The sequence below is a fragment of the Rana temporaria genome, chromosome 3 (assembly GCF_905171775.1).
Source record: "Rana temporaria chromosome 3, aRanTem1.1, whole genome shotgun sequence".
NCBI lineage: Eukaryota > Metazoa > Chordata > Amphibia > Anura > Ranidae > Rana > Rana temporaria.
Window position 1 is genome coordinate 440,904,632 of NC_053491.1, and position 22,001 is coordinate 440,926,632.

Genomic DNA, 22,001 nt, shown 5'->3' on the forward strand with positions numbered 1-22,001 from the left:
GGTACCAGGTCAGTGACTTAGGAAGAACTGATGCCAAGCCAACATTTATTGTCGTTAATTCAGCCAACAATTGTCTGCTGGAGCATACACACGGTTGGATTATCCGACACAACATGTCCGTCAGACAATTATGGCCATAAAGTTGGATCGTGTATACAAGGCTAAAAGGGGTTGTAAAGGTACAATTTTTTTTCCTAAATGGCTTCCTTTACCTTAGTGCAGTCCTCCTTCACTTACCTCATCCTTCCATTTTGCTTTTAAATGTCCTTATTTCTTCTGAGAAATCCTCACTTCCTCGCCCACTAACACACAGCTCCTTTCTCTATCTGCAACGTAGAGAGCGTCCTGACTCTCCTGTATTTCAGGGGAGGGGGCGAGCACGACACTCCACACCAGGGAGAAAGCCTTGCATTAATGTGTGGAGTTACAGACAGAAGAACAGGAAGTGAGGAATTCTAAGAAGATATAAGGACTTTTAAAAGCAAAATGGAAGGATGAGACAAGTGAAGGAGGACTGCACTAAGGAAAAGGAAGCTATTTAGGAAAAAAATGTTTTACCTTTACAACCCCTTTAAGTCATCTTTCACACAAGCAGGTGGGATGAGCCAGTTTTGTTTTACCATCCCCCCCTTCCCTCCCGGTCATCCATATAAAGACTAAACAGCAGCTGGAGAAGGCTGTGCACATGCTGCAGTCGCAGCCATGGCAAATTTAATGTGACATGCCAAGTTGACAGGCTGCACCACCTGTCAAACCTGGCCATTTAAAACTTGGCTAGTGGTTGGGGGCATTACCCTCAATTATAAACTGCAAACATAGCACCAGCAGAAGAGAAAATGGCGGATTCAAAATCACATGATGAAATAAAATAATATATGTAGCTGGAACTAGAGAGAGGTCAAAGAAGAGCAAAAGAGACATTTTAGGGGATCTAATCACCAACCGTATATACATAAATGGTCTATATAGTTACCTTGGTGTAAAGTTGTTCACAATGAAGCGGTGTTAGACCCAAAACCCAATATATAATATATTGTAGACATGTGCAGTTATACAATTATAAAATTTAAATTCAGGCAAATTTTCTGTTATTTGGGAATTCAGATGTATCCGAATTTTGAAATTACAGTACAATACTAAGGAATTTAAATGAATCCAAAATAATGAAACTAAAATTTTGGACAAAATTCAGATAATTATTCAATTGAATTTGGATAATTTTCTAATAGTTTTCTAATCGAATTCAAATCTCAGAAGATAATAAATTAGAATATAAAATATAATATAAAATAGAATTGAAAATGAAATAATAGAAAAACAATAGAATAAAATAAAATAGAATATAACCTTCTTCTGAAATTTGAATAGAATACATTCAAATTTGAATAGAGCAGAAAAGAATAGATTTAAATAGAATAGAACATAAAAGAATAGAATAATAAATGAAATAATAGAATAGAATAGAAAAAACAATAGAATAGAATAAAACAGAAATAATATAACCTTCTTCCGAAATTTGAATTTCGAATAGAATAGATTTGAGTGAGTGAGTGAGTGAGTGAGTGAGTGAGAAACTTATATAGCGCAAACAAATGCGAACTTAATCGCCTCAAGGCGCTGGCATCCAGAGTTGTACAGGTCTTTCAGAAGAGGTGGGTCTTCGGTTTTTTCCTAAAAACTGGATGGTTTTCTTCCAAGCGGATAGTCGTGGGTTGAGCATTCCAGAGCCGTGGTCCTTGGACCGAAAATCTGCGTTCTCCCTTCGATTTGTAGCGGGATTTAGGAATTTGGAGAAGGTTTTGGTTGGTTGATCGGAGCACGCGCTGGGTGACGTAGGGTTTTATTTTCTCGCTTAAGTATTGAGGAGCTTTACCCTGTATACATTTGTGGGTGAGGCAGAGAGTCTTGAATGTCACCCGGTCCTGTACGGGCAGCCAGTGGAGGGACCTCAAGGCCGGGGAGATTGGTTCCCACGGCTTTTTACCTGTTACCAGTCTGGCTGCCGTGTTCTGGACGACTTGTAGACGTGAAATCTGGTATTTCGGTAGTCCTAAGTAGAGGGAATTTGCGTAGTCGAGTCGTGAGTTGATTGTTCCAACCACTACTGCTTTGTCCTCTTCCGGGATGAAGGGGATGAGTCTACGTAGCATGCGGAGCAGATGATGAGAACCGCTGACGACTGATCCTATTTGTGCATCCATCGTCATGTCTGAGTCAAAGATGACTCTGAGACTTTTGACTTTATTGCTTGGCGCGATGGTTTGTCCGAGGATGGTGGGTGGTGTCCATGTGGTCCTAGAAATGGATTTCTTATTTGCGTGAAGGGTGAGTAGCTCTGTTTTGGATCCGTTGAGTTTGAGGGAGCTTTCAGTCATCCAATTGTCGATCAGTGAAAGGCACTTTCCAAGTTCATGAAATTGGTCTTTTTTGTTGGTGATTCGAACGTAAAGCTGCGTGTCGTCCGCATGGGAGTGGTAGCGCAGGTCCTGTTTGCTGATGATTTTGAGGAGCGGGCGGATGTAGATGTTGAAGAGTACGGGTGAGAGGGGCGATCCTTGCGGGACTCCGCATGTAATGGTCCGTGTTTCTGATGTAAAACCTCCAAGTTTCACGGTCTGAGTGCGATTTTCTAGGAAAGATGCGAACCACGGTAGGGCCGAGTCAGAGACTCCTGCTGCTACATATCGCGTGAGCAATATGTTGTGGTCTACCGTGTCGAAGGCTGCACTAAGGTCCAGCAGCACTAGGAGACAGGATTCTTTGTCATCTGCTGCTTCGAGAGCGTCGTCCCATATCTTGAGGAGAGCCGTTTCTGTGCCGTGGCCTGGGCGAAAACCTGATTGTAGGGGATCTAGGAGTTTGTGGTCGTCCAGATGGGACTGAAGCTGTTGTACTACTGCTTTCTCCAGATGGTGTTCAGGCTTGTTTCTTGGAGATGGTGTTCAGGCTTGTTACCGGTCTGCGATGTTTTGGCTCTTTGAGATCGAGGTTGGGTTTCTTTTGGAGGGGTTTTATTATGCCTTGCTTGAGGGTGCTCGGAACACTCCCTTCCCTGAACGATTGGTTTATGATGGGTGCCAGGATGTCCGTGCATTCTTTCAAGAGTTTTGTAGGGATGATGTCGTTTGGTGATGTGTTGTCTCGAAGGCTTCCGATGATGTTTTTTGTGGTATTTTTTTAATTTGAATAGAATAGAAAATAATGGATTAGAATAGAAAATACAAGAATAGAATAGACAAGGGTTGAAAATGAAATAATAGAAAAGAATAGAATAGAATAAAATAGAAAGAATATGACCTTCCTTAGAAATTCAAATTTCAAATAGAATACATTTTAATTTGAATAGAATTTTAAAGAATAGATTAGAGTAGAATAGTAAATTAAAGTATAGAAAATAATAGAATAGAAAAAAACAATAGAATAAAATAGAAAGAATATAACCCTCTTCAGAAATTCAAATTGAATAAATTTGAATAGAAAGAAAAAACAATAGAATAGAATAGAATATAGAATAAAATAGAAAGAATATAGCCATCTTCCAGAATTAGAATTTTGTATAGAAAATACATAGAAAAGAAATAGAATAGAAAAGAGTATGATGGAAAATGAAATAGAAAAGAATAGTATAGAAAAACAAACAATAGAATAGAATAAAATAGAAAGAATATAACCTTCCAAAGTTCGAATTTCAAATAGAATAATTTGGTCGAATTAAGTCAGAAAAAACTAAATTAGTTCTGAAAAAAATTAAATAAATTAAACAAATTTAACTAAACAAATGTATGTAAATAACGATTCGAAACTAAACAAATTATTCCGTTCTGCACATGTCTAACATATTGAAACTTATCAATCATTAAATGTGGTAGCTGCATTAATTTTCTTTTTTTAGCCCCCCCCCCCTGTATTCACCTGGTGATCTGGCCAGTAACACACCCCTTTTTTTAGAGGACCCCCACTCTGGATGAATGGGCACATGGGGCACCTTTGGAAAGCAGCATTGTCAGTCTGAGGGGATGGGGCGTTAGATGTACTAGCAGATTTACATACACTAACAAATTGAAGCAAAACTCCAGCTAATACTTTATAAGCAGTTACAGCATTGGATAAATAAATACAAGCTGATCGTTGTAGGTACTGCTGCTAGTATGAAATGGTGTGTTTTATCTCTGTGATGGATACATTCTGCTGGACAGCTTGTTCTTTTAACAACTTAAGACTTAATATGCAGGTAAAGGTCCCGGCCAGGTTTTGCGATTCGGCACTGCGTCGCTTTAACTGACAATTGCGCGGTCCTGCGATGTGGCTCCCAAACAAAATTGGCGTCATTTTTTTCCCACAAATAGAGCTTTCTTTTGGTGGTATTTGATCACCTCTGCGTTTTTTTTTTTTGCGCTATAAACAAAAATAGAGCAACAATTTTGAAAATAAATCTATATTTTTTACTTTTTGCTATAATAAATATCCCCCAAAAATATATAAAAAAACTTTTTTTTCCCCCAGTTTAGGCCGATACGTATTCTTCTACCTATTTTTGGTAAAAAAAAACAACGCAATAAGCGTTTATCGATTGGTTTGCGCAAAATTTATAGCGTTTACAAAATAGGGGATAGTTTTATTGCATTTTTATTAATAAATTTCATTTTCTATTAATGTCGGCGATCAGCGTTTTTTTTTCGTGCCTGCGACATTATGGCGGACACATCGGACAATTTTGACACATTTTTGGGACCATTGTCATTTTCACAGCAAAAAGTGCTATAAAAATGCATTGTTTACTGTGAAAATGTCAATTGCAGTTTGGGAGTTAACCACTAGGGGGCGCTGAAGGGGTTAAGTGTGACCTCATATGTGTTTCTAACTGTAGGGGGGCGGGACTGGAAGTTTGACGTCATTGATCGCCTTTCCCTATATCAGGGAACAGACGATCAATGACAGCGCCACTGTGAAGAACGGGGAAGGTGTGTTTAGCATGCTAAGAAACTTTTGTCCGCTGGAAACCTGTCCGGTCGGCCGGAAAACTGTCCGCTAGGCCCTACACACGGTCGGACATGTCCGCGGAAACTGGTTCAGTCGTGTGTACGAGGCCTCATAGTTGTCCTGTGGACAGATTCTCCCACCTGAGCTGTGGATCTCTGCAGCTCCTCCAGAGTTACCATGGGCCTATTGGCTGCTTCTCTGATTAATGCTCTCCTTGCCCGGCCTGTCAGTTTTGGTGGACGACCATGTCTTGGTAGGTTTGCAGTTGTGCCATACTCTTTCCTATATCAGATGATGGATTGAACAGAGCTCCGTGAGATGTTCAAAGCTTGGGATATTTGTTTATAACCTAACCCTGCTTTAACCTTCTCCACAACTTTATCCCTGACCTGTCTGGTGTGTTCCTTGGCCTTCATGATGCTGTTTGTTTACTAAGGTTCTCTAGCAAACCTCTGAGGGCTTCACAGAACAGTTGTATTAAGCCCAGGTTCACACTGGGCTGCGGTAGTGAAATTGTGCGAGTTCAGCTAAACTCACACGATTTCACTCCCGCTGGCAGTCCTGATTTCGGCCGCGATTTCAGAGACATCTGTTCGGGTTTCTGAACAGGTGTCAATGTAAATCGCGGCCCGAAATCTCAAAAAGTAGTACAGGAACAACTTTTTGAAATCGGTGCAGCGCCGCAAATGCGGCGTCGCACCGATTAGGACGGTGCCATTGCCGACAATTGCCGGCAAATGCCGCCGATTTGAGATGCGATTTGACATCTCAAATCGTACCAGTGTGAACCAGGCCTAAGGCTGGGTTCACACTACTACACTACTTTCATCCTACTTTGCTCTGCTACATTGGTCCTACATTTATCCTACATTGGTCCTACATCCATCCTACTTTCATGAACAGGATACTACTTTGGTCCGACTTCAATGATATTCAATGGGCCTGAAGTAGGATCAATGTAGGACCAAAAGTAGTACAGGGAGCATTTTCAAAGTCGGACCGACTTGTGTAGGACGCTACAAGACGCTCTCATAGGGAAACATTGAACACAGAGCAAAGTAGGATGAAAGTAGTGTAGTAGTGTGAACCCAGCCTCATACTGAGATTAAATTGCACACACTCTATTTACTAATTAGGTGACTTCTGAAGGCAATTGGTTCCACCAGATTTTAGTTTTGGGTATCAGAGCAAAGGGGGCTACACTTTGCAGATATTTATTTGTAAAAAATGTGGAAAATAATTTATCATTTTCCTTCCACTTCACAATTATGTGCTGCTTTGTGTCGGTCTATCACATAAAATCCCAATAAAATACATTTACATTTTTGGTTGTAACATGACAAAATGTGGAAAATTTCAAGGGGTATGAATACTTTTTCAAGGCACTGTATAAATCAATCAAGTGAAGTCTAATGGATTCTACCATCAGACATGGATTGACCCAGGGAACCTAGGACTGCTTGCGACACTTAAAGTGGTAGTAGATGCAAGACATTTTTGTCACATTAACCACTTCAATACCAGGCACTTTTACCCACTTCCTGCTCAGGGCAATTTTCAGCTTTCAGTGCTGTCACACCTTTAAAGCGGAGGTTCACCCAAAAAATAATTTTTTAACATTACATTCAGCCGAGTTGTCATAATGACAATCGGCTGTTTTATTTTATTTTATCCCCGTACATACCGTATTTTCACCGCCGCTTCCGGGTATGTCTTCTGCGGGACTGGGCGTTCCTAATTGATTGACAGGCTTCCGACCGTCGCATACTGAGCGTCACGAGTTGCCGAAAGAAGCTGAACGTCGGTGCGCAGGCGCCGTATAGGGCGGCACCGACGTTCGGCTTCCTTCAGCAACTCGTGATGCGCTGTATGCGACGGTCGGAAGCCTGTCAATCAATTAGGAACGCCAAGTCCCGCAGAAGACATACCCGGAAACGGTGGTGAAAATACGGTATGTACAGGGATAAAATAAAAAAAAACAGCCGATTGTCATTCTAAAAAATTTTTTGGGGGTGAACACCCCGCTTTAATGATAATTGCGCAGTCATGCAACACTGTACCCAAATTGAATTTTAATAATGTTGTTCACACAAATAAAGCTTTCTTTTGGTGATATTTAATCGCCACTGTGTTTTCTCATGTTTTCCTCTAAATCAGGGGTCTCCAAACTTTTCAAACAAAGGGCCACTTTATTGCCCTTCAGACTTTAGGAGGGCCGGATTGGGGCCAGCAAGGGAAGAAAAAGTCACGGGCCCGGCATCAGTGAGAACATATATGGCCTCAGGGTTGGTGGTCAATCGGAAGAGGAGTATTCCCCCTATTAGTAGGAGGAATAGTATCCCATCATTGGTATCAGTGGATAATATAGTGCCCCATTGTTGGTGTCAATGGGAGGAATAGTGCCTCATGTCAGTGGGAGGAATTGTGCCCCAAGGGCCAGATAAAGGCTAGCAAAGGGCCACATCTGGCCCTCGGGCCGCAGTTTGGAGACCCCTGCTCTAAATAAACAAAAAAAAGACTGAATATGTTGAAAAATAAATGTGTTTTCTTTGTTCCTGTTATAAAATTTTGCAAATAAAGAATTGTTCTTCATACATTTAGCCCAAAATGTATTTGGCTACATTTCTTTGGTGAAAATAACCAAAATCAGTGTATATTATTTAGTATATAGGAAAGTTATGGAGTCCACAAACTAGGGTATATATGTGAAAATTGATCTATACTGATATACTGACGGACTATCTCGGGACAGTAGAAATATCCCACAAACTACCCCTTTTTGGAAAGTAGACAGTCCAATGTATTTAGTAAGAGGCGAGGCGGGTTTTTTGAGGTTGTAATTTTTTGTCATTTTTTGGGAAAATAAAGAAATGTAAAAAAACAAAAACCCTTTTTTTTTTTTTTACATACTGTCACCAGTGCAGTACAGCTTTCATCATATAACTGGTGTGGCGGTGATCAGGGACACTGACTGGTGACAGTACAGGAAAAAAATATATAATTTTTTTTTTTTTTTTTACATTTTTTATTTTTATTTTATGATTTTTTTTTTTTGACAACTGTGACCAGAGCAATCAGGACTTTTATTTTTTACACATATATATGTGTTTGCTTATAGCAATGCATTACATTGCTATAAAGCAAGCATTTTACTGAATGAAACTGGTTCATTCAGTCTCTTTTGTTGTGATTAGCTGTGATTGGTCAAAGCTAATCACATCTTACAGATAGGCTGTGATTGGCCCTGTCTGTACCCTGTGATTGGATTGACCAATCACAGCTAGCAACACATTTGTACACATTAGATGGCTTGAAAGGAAGTCATCCATTGTGTATAACTGTCATGTGACCTGCTGCAATTCATCATGGTGGTCACATGGTATCGGCAGCGAGCCGATACTCTGATCGAGCAATGTATGTGTCCCGTGGACATGGCTGGTGACAGATCGGTCCGCTGCGTGGCCCCACGACCGTGCGATCGGCGTATCTCACAGGATGTCATAGTGGTTAATAAATGTCCCAGTAACAGTATAGCCCCCCCCCCAATAAAAAAGGTACCTGAGTCCTCACTCAATCTAGTGCTGTGTCCCTCTGTAGCAGCTCTCTCCTTTCTCCCTGCATTCACAGGACAAAGAGTCATTGGCTCATGTTGCTGTCAATCAAATCCTGTGAGCACTGTGTGTCTCTAAGGGTACACAGCCTGGCTCCCAGGCGAGCCTGAACTTGTGCCCCCAAAGGAAGTTGCTACCTATGGTGGCACATGGAGAACAAGGGGAGGGGCCAAGAGCGCTGGCCAGGGACCCCAGAACAGGAGGTTGGGGGGTCGCTCTGTTTAAAACCATTGCACAGAGCAGGTAAGAATAACATGTTTGCTATTCACAAAAAAAATGATTAGCCCTTTTAGGGGGCTTTGATGAAATATCAGGGTTTTAAACAGATGGAATCTGTGACACATAGGGTGATTAGTGTGTGCACAGGGACATCTGGCACACCCCATGTGCACACGCCTATAAAAAAAAAACCTTTATAACCTTTTTAATTATATCAGCTTCATCTTTTAGGTTTTACTTACTGTCCCCGAGAAGTGTGAATCAGCAAAGTGATCAGCGTAGAGGTGGCTGGGCATACACAGTTAAGCGCCAACATGGCATACTTAAATTCTTCTTCACAGACCACATGATCTGAGGGTGGAAATGAAAACAGAAACAAGAGAGAGAAGAGTCAATATATTTAATTTAAGGGAGAACATTTTTTATTCAGTGAAAGCAACTCTTTTAAAGGCTGAATTGATAAGAATGTAAAAACAACCTTACGAGATTAAAGGGGTTGTAACTCTGACGTTTTTCACCTTAATGCATCCTATGCATTAGGGTGAAAAAACTTCTGACACTGACCAGCCCCCCATTTTACTCACCTGAGCCCTTCGTTCCCTCAGCGGAGACATGTTCTTCCTCTCTGCCCAGGGTTCTCGGCTCTTGATTGGATAGATTGAGAGCAGAGCAGCGCAGTCATTGGCTCCAGGGGCGCGGGGGCGGGGCCGAGTCGGCATTCTGTGTCTATGGACGCAAATACTGGGCTCCGGAGCGCGCCCACAAGGCAACCCCCAGGGAGATCGCTTTCCCAGGGGGTTTACCGATGCGGGGAGGAGCCGTGAAGACGAGCTTTGGGGCCACACTGTGCAAAAAGAACTGTATGTAATGTTTTTTATAAAAAAAAAAAAACACGAAGGTTTACAATCACTTTAGCTAACATTCAAGGATAGCAAAACCCAAGAACAAAATTGTTATATATTTTTTCAGATTTCCGGTTCTTATGCCGCGTACACACGATCATTTTTCAGCATGAAAAAAACGTTGTTTTTCAAAAATGTCATTTAAAATGATCGTGTGTGGGCTTCACATCATTTTTCAGGTTCTGAAAAACGACAAAAAAAAATTCGAACATGCTGCATTTTTTAACGTCGTTTTAAACAATGTCGTTTTTCGGGTTGTAAAAAATGATTGTGTGTGGGCTAAAACGACGTAAAAAAACAGTGCATGCTCAGAAGCAAGTTATGAGACGGGAGAGCTTGTTTTGGTAAAACTACCGTTCATAATGGAGTAAGCATATTCATCACGCTGTAACAGACAAAAAAGCGCGAATCGTCTTTTACTAACACGGAATCAGCTAAAGCAGCCCAAAGACGAATGGAACTTCCCCTTTATAGTGCCGTCGTACGTGTTGTACGTCACCGGGCTTTGCTAGATAATTTTTTTTAAATGATGGTGTGTAGGCAACATCATTTTAATGATTAAAGCGGGGGTTCACCCAAAAAATTTTTTAAATTGCATCTAGCAGATCCAGCATACTTAGGACAATACATTTCGGCAGTTTTTTTTTTTTTTTCTCTGTACATACCTTTATATCCTGATGTTGTCCAGGGCTTCCGGGTTCCTATGACTGCGTGACTGGGCGTTCCTATCCTTCCGTTCGATGATTGACATCTTGTGAAACAGGTGACCTGTCGCACAACGCGCGTCACCAGACGTCGGGAAAGAGCCGAGCTGCGAGTCGGCACTATACGGCGCCTGCGCAGTCAGCTCTACATGGCGGGCGCAGGCGCCATTTAGTGCCGACTCTTAGCTCGGGTATTTCCGGAAATCTGGTGACGCGCATTGTGCGACAGGTCACCTGTTTCACAAGACGTCAATCATCGAACGGGAGGATAGGAACGCCCAGTCCCGCAGTCATCGGAACCCTGAGGCTGGGATAGGAACGCCCAGTCCCGGAGTCATCAGAACGCGGAAGCCCTGGACAAAATCCGGATATAAAGGTAAGAACAGAGCAAAAAAAAACTGCCAAAATGAAATGTCCTAACTATTGTACTTTTAATGTAAAAAAAATAGTTTTTAGGGTGAACCTCCACTTTAAGTTGGGAAAACGTCGTTTTTTTGACATACTGAAAAACAATGTTTTTTTTTCATGCTGAAAAATGATTGTGTGTACGCGGCATCAGATTTGGTGGCTGCATTTGTTTTTATTTTTCAGGTGAAGAACATTTTAGCAAGTGCAGAAAATACCTGTTCATTGTATAAAAACACTGTTTCCTTGTGACTTTTTTTGCGAAATCATCTTTCTTGTGTAAACCACTAATCCCCTCACACCTCCCTATGTAATGGAGATGAGCAAAGGCAAACATGTTTGAAGTCCAGCCTGTGTAGTAGTCATGGCTTTCTCCACAGATACAATGGAGGATTGATGGTAGCCACACAGAGCTGTAAGTTGTGGAATTCACAGATCTATTGCCTTGACTTCTGCTGAACCTTGAACTCTTTACTTCTCCAATGAACTTCCTGATTTAAGCCATGTCTCTACACTTCCTGTTTGCCAGATTATTGTATTCTCTCCAGCCAATATCTCGCTCTTGTCTTCCATGCTGCCGTCCATATTTTTAGTACCACTTGTTACCAACCTTTGGCTTGTTCCTCAACTATGTTTACCAACTCTTGGCTTTTTCACTGACTACTCTTCTGTTTGATCCTTACCTGCTATATCTGCTACTGGACGCTGGCTTGTTCACCTCCTGATAAACCTGAGGACCGTGACCTGGCCGTGATACTAACATGCAGCAAAATCCATCTTCACCATCAGAAGCTCTGGCGAACACTGATGAGCCTGTGTCATCTGCCAGGGTCACCTGCTTGTATACCTATCCTGATCGGTGGGAGTCCCCCTACAGCAGTGGTTCTCAACCTTCTAGGGCCGTGACCCCTTGATAAAATTTCACAAGTTGTGGGGACCCCTAACAGTAAAATTATTTTCGTAGCGCGGGTTGTCAGCACCCAAGGCAAGACAAGTAATTTACACCCCCAACCCACAGACATTTAGCGCTCCCTGAGTCCTTGTAATGGCAACTATAATCGCAGGTAGTGTCACTCAATGTCTCCGGCTTCACTGTGTCTCCAGCTCTGTGGTGTCTCGTATCAGTGACACCAATGCCGAAATCAGGAGACAGGGTCTCCTCCAGCCCCTCCCACTTCACATTCCTCACCAGTCAGCTAACCTCTAGACCCCCAGCCATGCTGTAAACTGAATGGGTGCCTGCGAAGAGGCTGAGTGGGCAGCCGCGGGCTCCAGGAACAGCCCAGATGGGTGACCACATGCTCCAGGGACAGCCCTGCTGGGTGGCTCCAAAAATGCTGGGAGAGTGATACGGGCTTCAGGAACAGCCCAGGATTTGGTGACCCCCTGGTAAATCAGGGTTGAGAACCACTGCCCTACAGCTATAGCTACTGGTCTCCAAGCCTGACGCCCTGTTTATGACATGATCACCAGGTGAAAATAAAGGTGGAAAAATGAAAAATAAGAAAACAAATGCAGCCACCTAATCTAAAGACTGGAAACCTGCTAGTTATTACATTTTGGTTTTTGAGTTTAAGCTTTAATCCTTCTTGTATTGGGAATGATTGGCCCACATCTCTCACCATCACCAGCTCATTCCACAATTCTCTTAAAAGGCTGGCATTACCCCTTTTCAAAATACTACAGTGGGGCAGTATGAAAATGAACACGTTTCCAGTCTCAATACCATGTGTTAGCATGATACAGTCAGCAAAGCTCTGGATTATAGAAGTTGTCAGGTTATCTGTAAAGTTGTAACGGCACTTCTACAACTAGAAAAAAATGCCCTCTACCTTCCTTTGTGGTTCCAGGGCCTAATTACTTTTCTTGGGAAGCCAGGACTCCAAAAACAGCTCAGAACAGCAAGAAGGAGGGCATTGAGAAACAGCCATTCCCCAATCTCCTCTACAGAATATAAACTTAAAAGTGCTCATCTCTGAGCACTTCTGGGTTCAAAGCTGATAAAGGGGTTGTAAAGGAAAACATTTTTTCCCCTAAATAGCTTCCTTTACCTTAGTGCAGTCCTCCTTCACTTACTTCATCCTTCCATTTTGCTTTTAAATGTCCTTATTTCTTCTGAGAAATCCTCACTTCCTGTTCTTCTGTCTGTAACTCCACACAGTAATGCAAGGCTTTTTCCCTGGTGTGGAGAAAGCCTCTTGAGGGGGCGAGCAGGAAGTTCAGGACGCTCTCTACTTTGCAGATAGAGAAAGGAGCTGTGTGTTAGTGGGCGTCCTGACACTCCTGCTCGCCCCCTCATCCCTCAAGAGGCTTTCTCCACACCAGGAAGAAAGCCTTGCATTACTGTGTGGAGTTACAGACAGAAGAACAGGAAGTGAGGATTTCTCAGAAGAAATAAGGACATTTAAAAGCAAAATGGAAGGATGAGGTAAGTGAAGGAGGACTGCACTAAGGTAAAGGAAGCTATTTAGGGGGGAAATGTTTTACCTTTACAACCCCTTTAAATCCCAGGTCAGGGGCCAAGTAAACAGCAGATTGGTGACTCTCTGTCCTCGATCTGCTTTGGCTGAGTGCAGGCCAAGGTAGAAATTATGACCTCTGGGGTTTCAATTAAGAGAACCTGTCACCTGCATATATAAATTTGATAAACAGTTGTGCAATATAATAAATTGTAACTGGCATCTTCCTGTTTCACAGGTCATTTATATTCAGAAAAAAAACATAGTATACTTTAGTTTAAATACATGTTTGATGTAAAAAATTTGCAGTTTAGCATATGTTTGTGAGAAATGAAAAAAAAAACTGGACTAGCAGTAAAAGGGTTATTTATACAGACGCAGAGAAAAAAACATTTGTCACAGCAACATGAAAAAAGTCGGCTTTCTGGGAGGATAGACTCCAACCATCAGCATTTCAAAAGGCAGATGTTACATAAAAGCCTTCTTATTCACTATCTCCAGAGGTTACAAAACAGACGCCACTGCACTTTTTGGCCACAGTATAGCCTTAGTCATGGAGGTTCTGGGGATGGTTTGGTGATATCGATTCTATGGGCTAGATTCAGCAATGAATTACGCCGGCGAATCTATAGATACGCCGCGTAAAAAATTCAAAGCTGCGCCGGCGTATCTTTTTTCTGTATTCAAAAAGCAAAATACGCCGACATTAGCCTAAGATCCGACTGGCGTAAGTCTCTTACACCATCGTATCTTAGGGTGCTTATTTACGCTGGCCGCTAGGTGGCGCTTCCGTAGTTTTCGGCGTAGAATATGCAAATGACCTAGATACGCCGATTCACAAATTTACGTACGCCCGGCGCTATTTTTTTATATCGTTTACGTTAGGCTTTTTTGGTGTAAGGTTACTCCTGCTATTAGGAGGCGCACGCAATGTTAAGTATGGCCGTCGTTCCCGTGTCGAAATTTGAATTTTTTATGTCGTTTGCATAAGTCGTTCGCGAATAGAGCTGGACGTAATTTACGTTCACGTCGAAACCAATACGTCCTTGCGGCGTACTTTGGAGCAATGCACACTGGGATATGTACACGGACGGCTCATGCGCCGTTCGTAAAAAACGTCAATCTTGTCTTAACATAAAACATGCCCCCTCATCCACATTTGAATTACGCGCGCTTACGCCGGCCCCATTTACGCTACGCCGCCGTAACTTAGAAGGCAAGTGCTTTGTGAATACAGCACTTGCCTCTCTAACTTACGGCGGCGTAGCGTAAATACGATACACTACGCAGCCGTAACATTGCACGCCCCTACCTGAATCTAGCCATATGACTATAAGTAGGTGTGAATACAGCCTATAAAGTGACTAAAAATCAGAAATGAGATTAGCCATACACAAATACTTTTTCAACGAATGGATGACTCTATCCATTTTCGATATTGCAGTTTCTACCAGCTTAAACCCACATTCCCCTTCACTGAATATTACACTCCATGCTTTACACTTCATTGTTTTATATATGTAGCGCTACCCCGGAGGAGCCGCTAAATGATTTGGGACCGGCCTACTAAGTTACCCTGGCAGTGTCTAAGGGTGTAACTGTGAGAGTAGCAACAGTGTGCAAGATTCACATACATTTGCAGCGGCGTAGCGTATGTCCTTTACGTTACACCGCCGCAAGTTTTCAGCGCAAGTGCTTGATTCACAAAGCACTTGCCTGTAAACTTGCGGCGGCATAGCGTAAAGCCATCCGGCGCAAGGCCGCCTAATTCAAATGGGGCGTGTATCATTTAAATTAGGCGCGTTCCCACGCCGAACGTACTGCGCATGCTCCGTTTTGAAATTTCCCGCCGTGCTTTGCGCGAAATGATGTCGCACCGACGTAATTTTTTGAACGGCGACGTGCGTTACGTCCTTTCCTATTCCCGGACGTCTTCCGCAAAAAAAAAAAAATTTTAAATTCGACGCGGGAACGACGGCCATACTTTAACATGGCCTGTCTATTTTTACACCACCTAAATAGCAGTCGCAACTTTACGACGGGAAAAGCCGACTAGCGACGACGTAAGAGAATGCGACGACCACGCGTACCTTCGTGGATCGCCATAAACAGCTAATTAGCATACCCGACGCGGAAAACAACGCAAACTCCACCGAGCGGGCGCCGAAGTATTGCATCCTAAGATCCAAAGGCGTACGAAGCCGTACGCCTGTCGGATCTTAGCCAAATGCCGTCGTATCTTTGTTTGAGAATTCAAAATAAAGATACGACGCGGCAAATTTGAAAGTACGCCGGAGTATCAGCAGATACTCCGGCGTACTTTTTCTGTGAATATGGCCCAGTGAGTGGAGGTCCAGACATCCAATAAAGAGTTTTCAGTGCTTTATTGTCCAGGCCAAACATGGCCAACATCAACATATTTTAGGAAGGTCAAGGTTGATGAAGAAAGAAATAAAACCATGCGGTATCAGGCCTGGATATAGAACTGAGCAATACAATGTTCTGCATTATACCGAATGTATACACGTCGCCACTCTGCTCGAAGTGGGTAAAGTGCCCCCGGACAGACACCTATGATATGCCTGGCAGCCGGAGCGTCACTCTGAATAATACTGTGAGGAACAGGTCTCTCACACAGACCTGTCTCTAGGGCCCCCTGCCACGGGCCAATTTCTATAGAGGACTTAAGTAAATAAGGACAGATTCCTCCCAGTAGACTTGTTTTGCAAATGGTCCCCGGATGACAGCAAGTATACCTGTCAGTGGTCTGGACACCCGATCCCAAACTAGGATCCTTTCAGTAGGTCTTGGAACCCAGTGGAGCACTGGGGTCCCTTCTCTTATCAGGAAGAGGTTCGCTGCAAAGTTCAGCTCTGGCCAGTGGAGCCACGCCGGCGGGGTCCATGGATGCGCGTACCCTGAAGGTGGGTACCGCACCTGGAACGGGGACCCCGCGGAAAGTTTTCGACACATGACCTCTCTCACAGATATACCCTCCCCCAGCATGCCCCGCGAGGGAAAACATCCTCTAATTGGCTGCTGGGAGAAGATCTGTTCTGCCAGAACCCCTCTAGCGCCAGCTGCTGGCCAGGGGTGGCACTGCACTCCCTGACCACAGTCTGACCCAGTGGAACTTCCAGAATGACAATGATCATCAAATTTAGACAAACATTGAATAGGAGCAAAGTAACTCTCCCGTTCCCCACTAAATTAAAGTGTAGCGCCCATGCTGAAAGCAAGGGGGCGCTACATATATAAGAAAACTCCAACTGTGAGATTAAGAAACCCTGGCAGAAAAAAAATAGTAATTTTTAAGCTTTTTTAAAGCAAAATGTCACCAAAAAAAATGAATACAAAAATAATGATTCCATAAAAGATCAGATTTAAAAAAAACAGCTTATACGCCTATATACACCTTCAATCTGGGGTTTTCTCTGGGTTACATGACAGCCAGCATCATTCAGCCCATTTACTCTTAGCTCAGGCTGTCATAGACTGCCCCCGTCTCAGGTTATTACTCCATTGCACTGGACATAAATCACTATATGAATGCTGTTTAGTGCAACACTAAGGACCACCACCGCTGGATGAGAAGAGGAAAGACCGGTGATATTATTGGACCAGCAAAAAAAAACTTGAAACATCTTTTTTTTTTTTGTATAGTTATATGGAGGGGCTGGGTGGTATTTTTTTTTTAGCTTTAGCTAGTAACGAGCTGGCTTCAGGTGGCATCACCAATTAGATTCCTAGATCTCTCATTGACTCCTCATAGTAGTTTCTGGCTCTGTTGCTGTCTAAATTAGTGTACCCACCTATTGTATGCTCCTTCTTCTCCTCCTGCATTGTCCATGATAAAAATAAAAGTAAAAATCCAGAAGAAAGCGTGGGGACCACTTATACTGACCAGGACAGACATGCAGACCTAGGAATGCAGAGATCTAAGCGATACAGTCCCTGAGACATACAAAAAATTGTTAAATGATTCATTTTACTGGAATCTACCAATACTAGAAACATGAGCTTTGGGTGAACTGACCCTTTAACAGAAAGCAGTATGCCTCTATAAATCCTTCAGCTTTATACAATCTCTTGCAAGGCAGACATTGGGTGTGGAACATCTCCAGGGCAGGGCCGGATTAACAATGGGGCTGATGGAGCTGCAGCTCCAGGCCCCTTTCTCAAGATAGGCCCATTTGCCCAAAAAAAAAAAAAAAAAAAAAAAAATTTTTTTTTTTTTTTAAAGATCGAATTTGGGGGGTTGTAGCTCGATGACCAGAGGTCACAGAAACCCCACATTTGGGGGTAGGCATGGGAAGAGCTACCCCACAACTGGTTAAAATATGGGACGGCTATCATTTATGGTTCCGGAGATACGGGCCTGCTTGCACAGCCTGTCAGAAGCTACATTCAGAGCGGCCAATATAAATACAAGCTGACACACTACAGCAGACTGATAGGATCACAGTGCTTATAATAATTATTTGTATATTACTCATGGTAATTAACCCCTTGCCACCCAGGCCAATTCTGACACTTCTCTACTACATGTAAAAATCATCATTTGTTTTTTGCTAGAAAATTACTCTATGGTGGTCTTTGCACTTTTTATGTTGCAGGGTACAGAGCTGCACGATTCTGGCTAAAATGAGAATTGCAATTTTTTTGCTTAGAAGATAGATCACGATTCTCTCACGATTGTTGCGGCGTAACATCATCTTTCACATTAAAACAAAAAAAAATAAAAAATGGGCTAACTTCACTGTTTTGTTTTTATGGTTTTTATTATTCATTGAAGTGGGAAAATGCAGTGTGACATAACATATGGCAGCAATTGCCATTGTATTCCCTAGAGTCTCTGCTAAAATATATATAATGTTTGGCGGTTCCAAGTAATTTTCTAGCAAATAATATTGCTTTTTAACTTAAGAAACAAGTGTTGGACTTTAAGTGGTTAAATTTAGTTACAATGTTAGTTAGTTACAATGTTTCATTTTGTTTACAAACTTCGCAGACTGCCCAGATTTGTTCTTTACACACAGAAGTGTATCCCTTTGATCTAAGAAGGAAGCGTCAGTTACAATGTTTCCTGTTAAAAACTTGGCAGACTGCCCAGATATTTTCTTTTGACAGCTGAAAGTCTCTCCACTTGTTATATGAAAGAATCAGCAAACTCTGCATTGAAGATCGTCAGGGGGTTGAATCGAGATCACGATTTTTTTAACGATTAATTGTGCAGCTCTAGCACGGTATTTGCGCAGCAATTTTTCAAACATGTTTTTTTGGAAAAAAATGTTTCATTCATAAAAAAAACAGTTAGTTAGTTAAGTTAGCACATTTTTTTTTGGTATCCTAAGCGATGCTTTACATTTTTTTAGGTTACATGTTTAGAGTTTACAGAGGAGGTCTAGTACTAGAATTATTGTTCTCGCTCTAACGATCGTGGCGTATGTAACCTGTGTGTATCTGGCTCTGATACTACCAGTGCCTACCCAGCCACTGACTAGTATCTCTCCCCAGCCTGTCCCCACACACCTTCTCACCTGCTGACCTGTGGATGGGGGAATCACTCCTGCAGTGTTATTGTGTTCTGCCAGTGCGTACAATGATCAGTGTTGCTAACTTTAGCTGGCAGCACTGATTGTTTTAAGAAAAAAAAAACAGGCTGGTTGTACTCAAGTTGATTAATAGATTGACTTGTGTAAAACCAGCTAGCCCATACATAGATTGACTATGGCTGGTCTCTGCTTAATTGGCATAATTTCAATCCATGTATGACCCGCTTAACCACTACTCAGTCCCTAAATATCCTTCCACTCCTATACATAGTACCCACTGTCATACCCTACACACTCCTCTCCTGTACATAGTGCCCACTGTCATACCCTCCACACTCCTCTCCTATACATAGCGCCCACTGTCATACCCTTCACACTCCTCTCCTGTACATAGTGCCTGCTGTCATACACTTCTCTCCTGTACTTAGTGCCCACTGTCGCACCCTCCACACTCCTCTCCTGTACATACTGCTCACTGTCATACCCTCCACACTCCTCTCCTATACATAGTGCCCACTGTCATACCCTCCACACTCCTCTTCTATACATAGTGTTCACTGTCATACCCTCCACACTCCTCTCCTATACATAGAGCCAAATGAGAGAGAAGATCACCGCTCAAGGTAGGTCTATTGTAGGGTCGTTTCACAAATATAGGACTCCAAGGGTGCAGGCAATGCACTAAGGCAAATATTGGTATAAAGATGAGGGATGGACAGCCGCACTCCAAACCAAACAGGTTGTCTTTATTCAAATCAACAGCAAGAACACAGCAGATCACAGCAATAGGAACAGGAGAATACCGACGTTTCGCACTGGCTTCAGTGCTTATTCATGGCTGATGAATAAGCACTGAAGCCAGTGCGAAACGTCGGTATTCTCCTGTTCCTATTGCTGTGATCTGCTGTGTTCTTGCTGTTGATTTGAATAAAGACAACCTGTTTGGTTTGGAGTGCGGCTGTCCATCCCTCATCTTTATACCTATACATAGAGCCCACTATCATACCGTCTACATTTCTCTCCTGTACATACTGCCCACTGTCATACCCTCCACACTCCTCTCCTGTACATACTGCCCCATCATACCCTCCACACTTCTCTCTGGTACGTACTACCCTCTGTCATACCCCCTCACTCTTCCTGTACATACTGCCCATTGTCATACCCTTCACACTCCTCTCCTGTACATAGTGCTTTTTTCCGTACCCTTTGTACTCCTCTCCTGTACATAGTGCCCACTGTTAGACCCTCCACATTCCTCTCCCTCACCTGCACATACTTCCCACTTATATACCGTCCATACTCCTCTCCTATGTCGCTTACCCACAAAAACAGTTCTTTAAAATTATACTGAATATCCTCAATGTTACCAGCTCTAGAATGGACACACTTTTGTTAGTTCAACTAAAGGAAATATCAGTTCTCATATTTGTTCTGCCCATTATTAGTACTCATTTAATTTGGTGATTACTACTATGATGTATAGAGGAACATAGTGGATCTCAGCTACTCTAAATATAGCACTTATATAAAAAAGTGGCCCTGAAAATATTTTTTAAATGTTGGCAACTGTGCACTTAGGCACTGCCCAAGGGCCACTGTCCACCGGGTCAGTAGGGGGCCCCATGAGAGGCTCCTGGGATCCTGTGATAATAAAGCGGTAGTAAACTTTCCTGACATTACTACTTTTTAGAGGCCCTGGGGTAGGTTATGCCACAATGTACAAGTATGCAGTGGCGTATCCAGGGTATGGCAGGCATAGCACGTGCCATGGGCGACATGTGAAGGGGGCGCTGGTGAGTGGCTGGCAGTCTACACACGGCTCAGAGATGACCCCCAGCAAAGCACACAGTCAGTACTCTGCTTTCAGGGAAGGTCTCTGAAAGCATGTTAGTGTGTGGGTCAGGTGACTCCCCCCTCGGCACATCCCAATGTTCACCTTGCAGGGTGGTGGGCGCTCACTCTCCGTGGCCGTGCAGTGTACACGGGTGGGCAGCATGAGGAAGCTACTGCACATGAGAAGAATAGAGTTGATGCACAGCTGTGCCCCCCCCCCCCCAATTACAACAAGAGTCGTGCCAATTATAGAGCGATTGTCTCTGTGTGTCTCCCTTCCCTTCCTGTAAGCTCTCAGCTGCTGGAGGGATAGACACACAGAGAATCGCTCCGTACTGTGAGGAGAAGGGCTCAGCTATGGACTCAGCTACATGATGATATTTCAGTGTCCCGACTATCACAGGGAGGAGGGGGATATTTGCATCTCCTCTCCTCAGCCAATAATACTTTACCCAAGTTGCAGCTCCTCCCACCCGCCACATTTTGACTCCACCTCCATGAAGAAGAAGAAGCCCAGAATTAGTCCTCAGTGTGCCAGCAGCAGCCATGTGAGTTTTTTCTTTATGTTTACTTCAGGGAGGGGGAGGTTCTGCAGCAGCAGTCATAGATTTGTGCTTTTAATGCAGGTGACAGAGAAAGAGGAGAACAGAACCAGTATTCTGTTATCTAGTCATGTTGTCATGTGTTTACTCTGGCACTACCACCCCTAACCAGGCACTCTACCCCCCCTAACCAGGCACTCTACCCCCCCCCCTAACCAGGCACTCTACCCCCCCCCCCTAACCAGGCACTCTACCCCCCCCCTAACCAGGCACTCTACCCCCCCCCTAACCAGGCACTCTACCCCCCCCCCCTAACCAGGCACTCTACCCCCCCTAACCAGGCACTCTACCCCCCTAACCAGGCACTCTACCCCCCCCTAACCAGGCACTCTACCCCCCCTAACCAGGCACTCTACCCCCCCCCCCTAACCAGGCACTCTACCCCCCCTAACCAGGCACTCTCCCCCCCCTGACCAGGCCCTCTACCCCCCCCCCTAACCAGGCACTCTACCACCCCTAACCAGGCACTCTACCCCCCCTGACCAGGCCCTCTACCCCCCCCCCCTAACCAGGCACTCTACCCCCCCTAACCAGGCACTCTACCACCCCTAACCAGGCACTCTACCCCCCCCTAACCAGCACTCTACCCCCCCTAACCAGGCACTCTAACCCCCCCTAACCAGGCACTCTACCCCCCCTAACCAGGCACTCTACCCCCCCTAACCAGGCACTCTACCCCCCCCCCTAACCAGGCACTCTACCCCCCCCCTAACCAGGCACTCTAACCC

General features: G+C 43.6%; 1 protein-coding gene across 1 annotated transcript in view; it reads right to left on the bottom strand.

The window, feature by feature from the left end:
* Positions 1–22,001, bottom strand: part of LOC120930549 (potassium channel subfamily T member 2-like) — a 226,446-nt gene that overhangs the window by 77,106 nt on the left and 127,339 nt on the right. Inside the window, exon 14 of the mRNA XM_040341725.1 lies at positions 9,053–9,161. Within this exon, the coding sequence (XP_040197659.1) occupies positions 9,053–9,161 (109 nt within the window). The remainder of the gene's footprint in view (positions 1–9,052; positions 9,162–22,001) is intronic.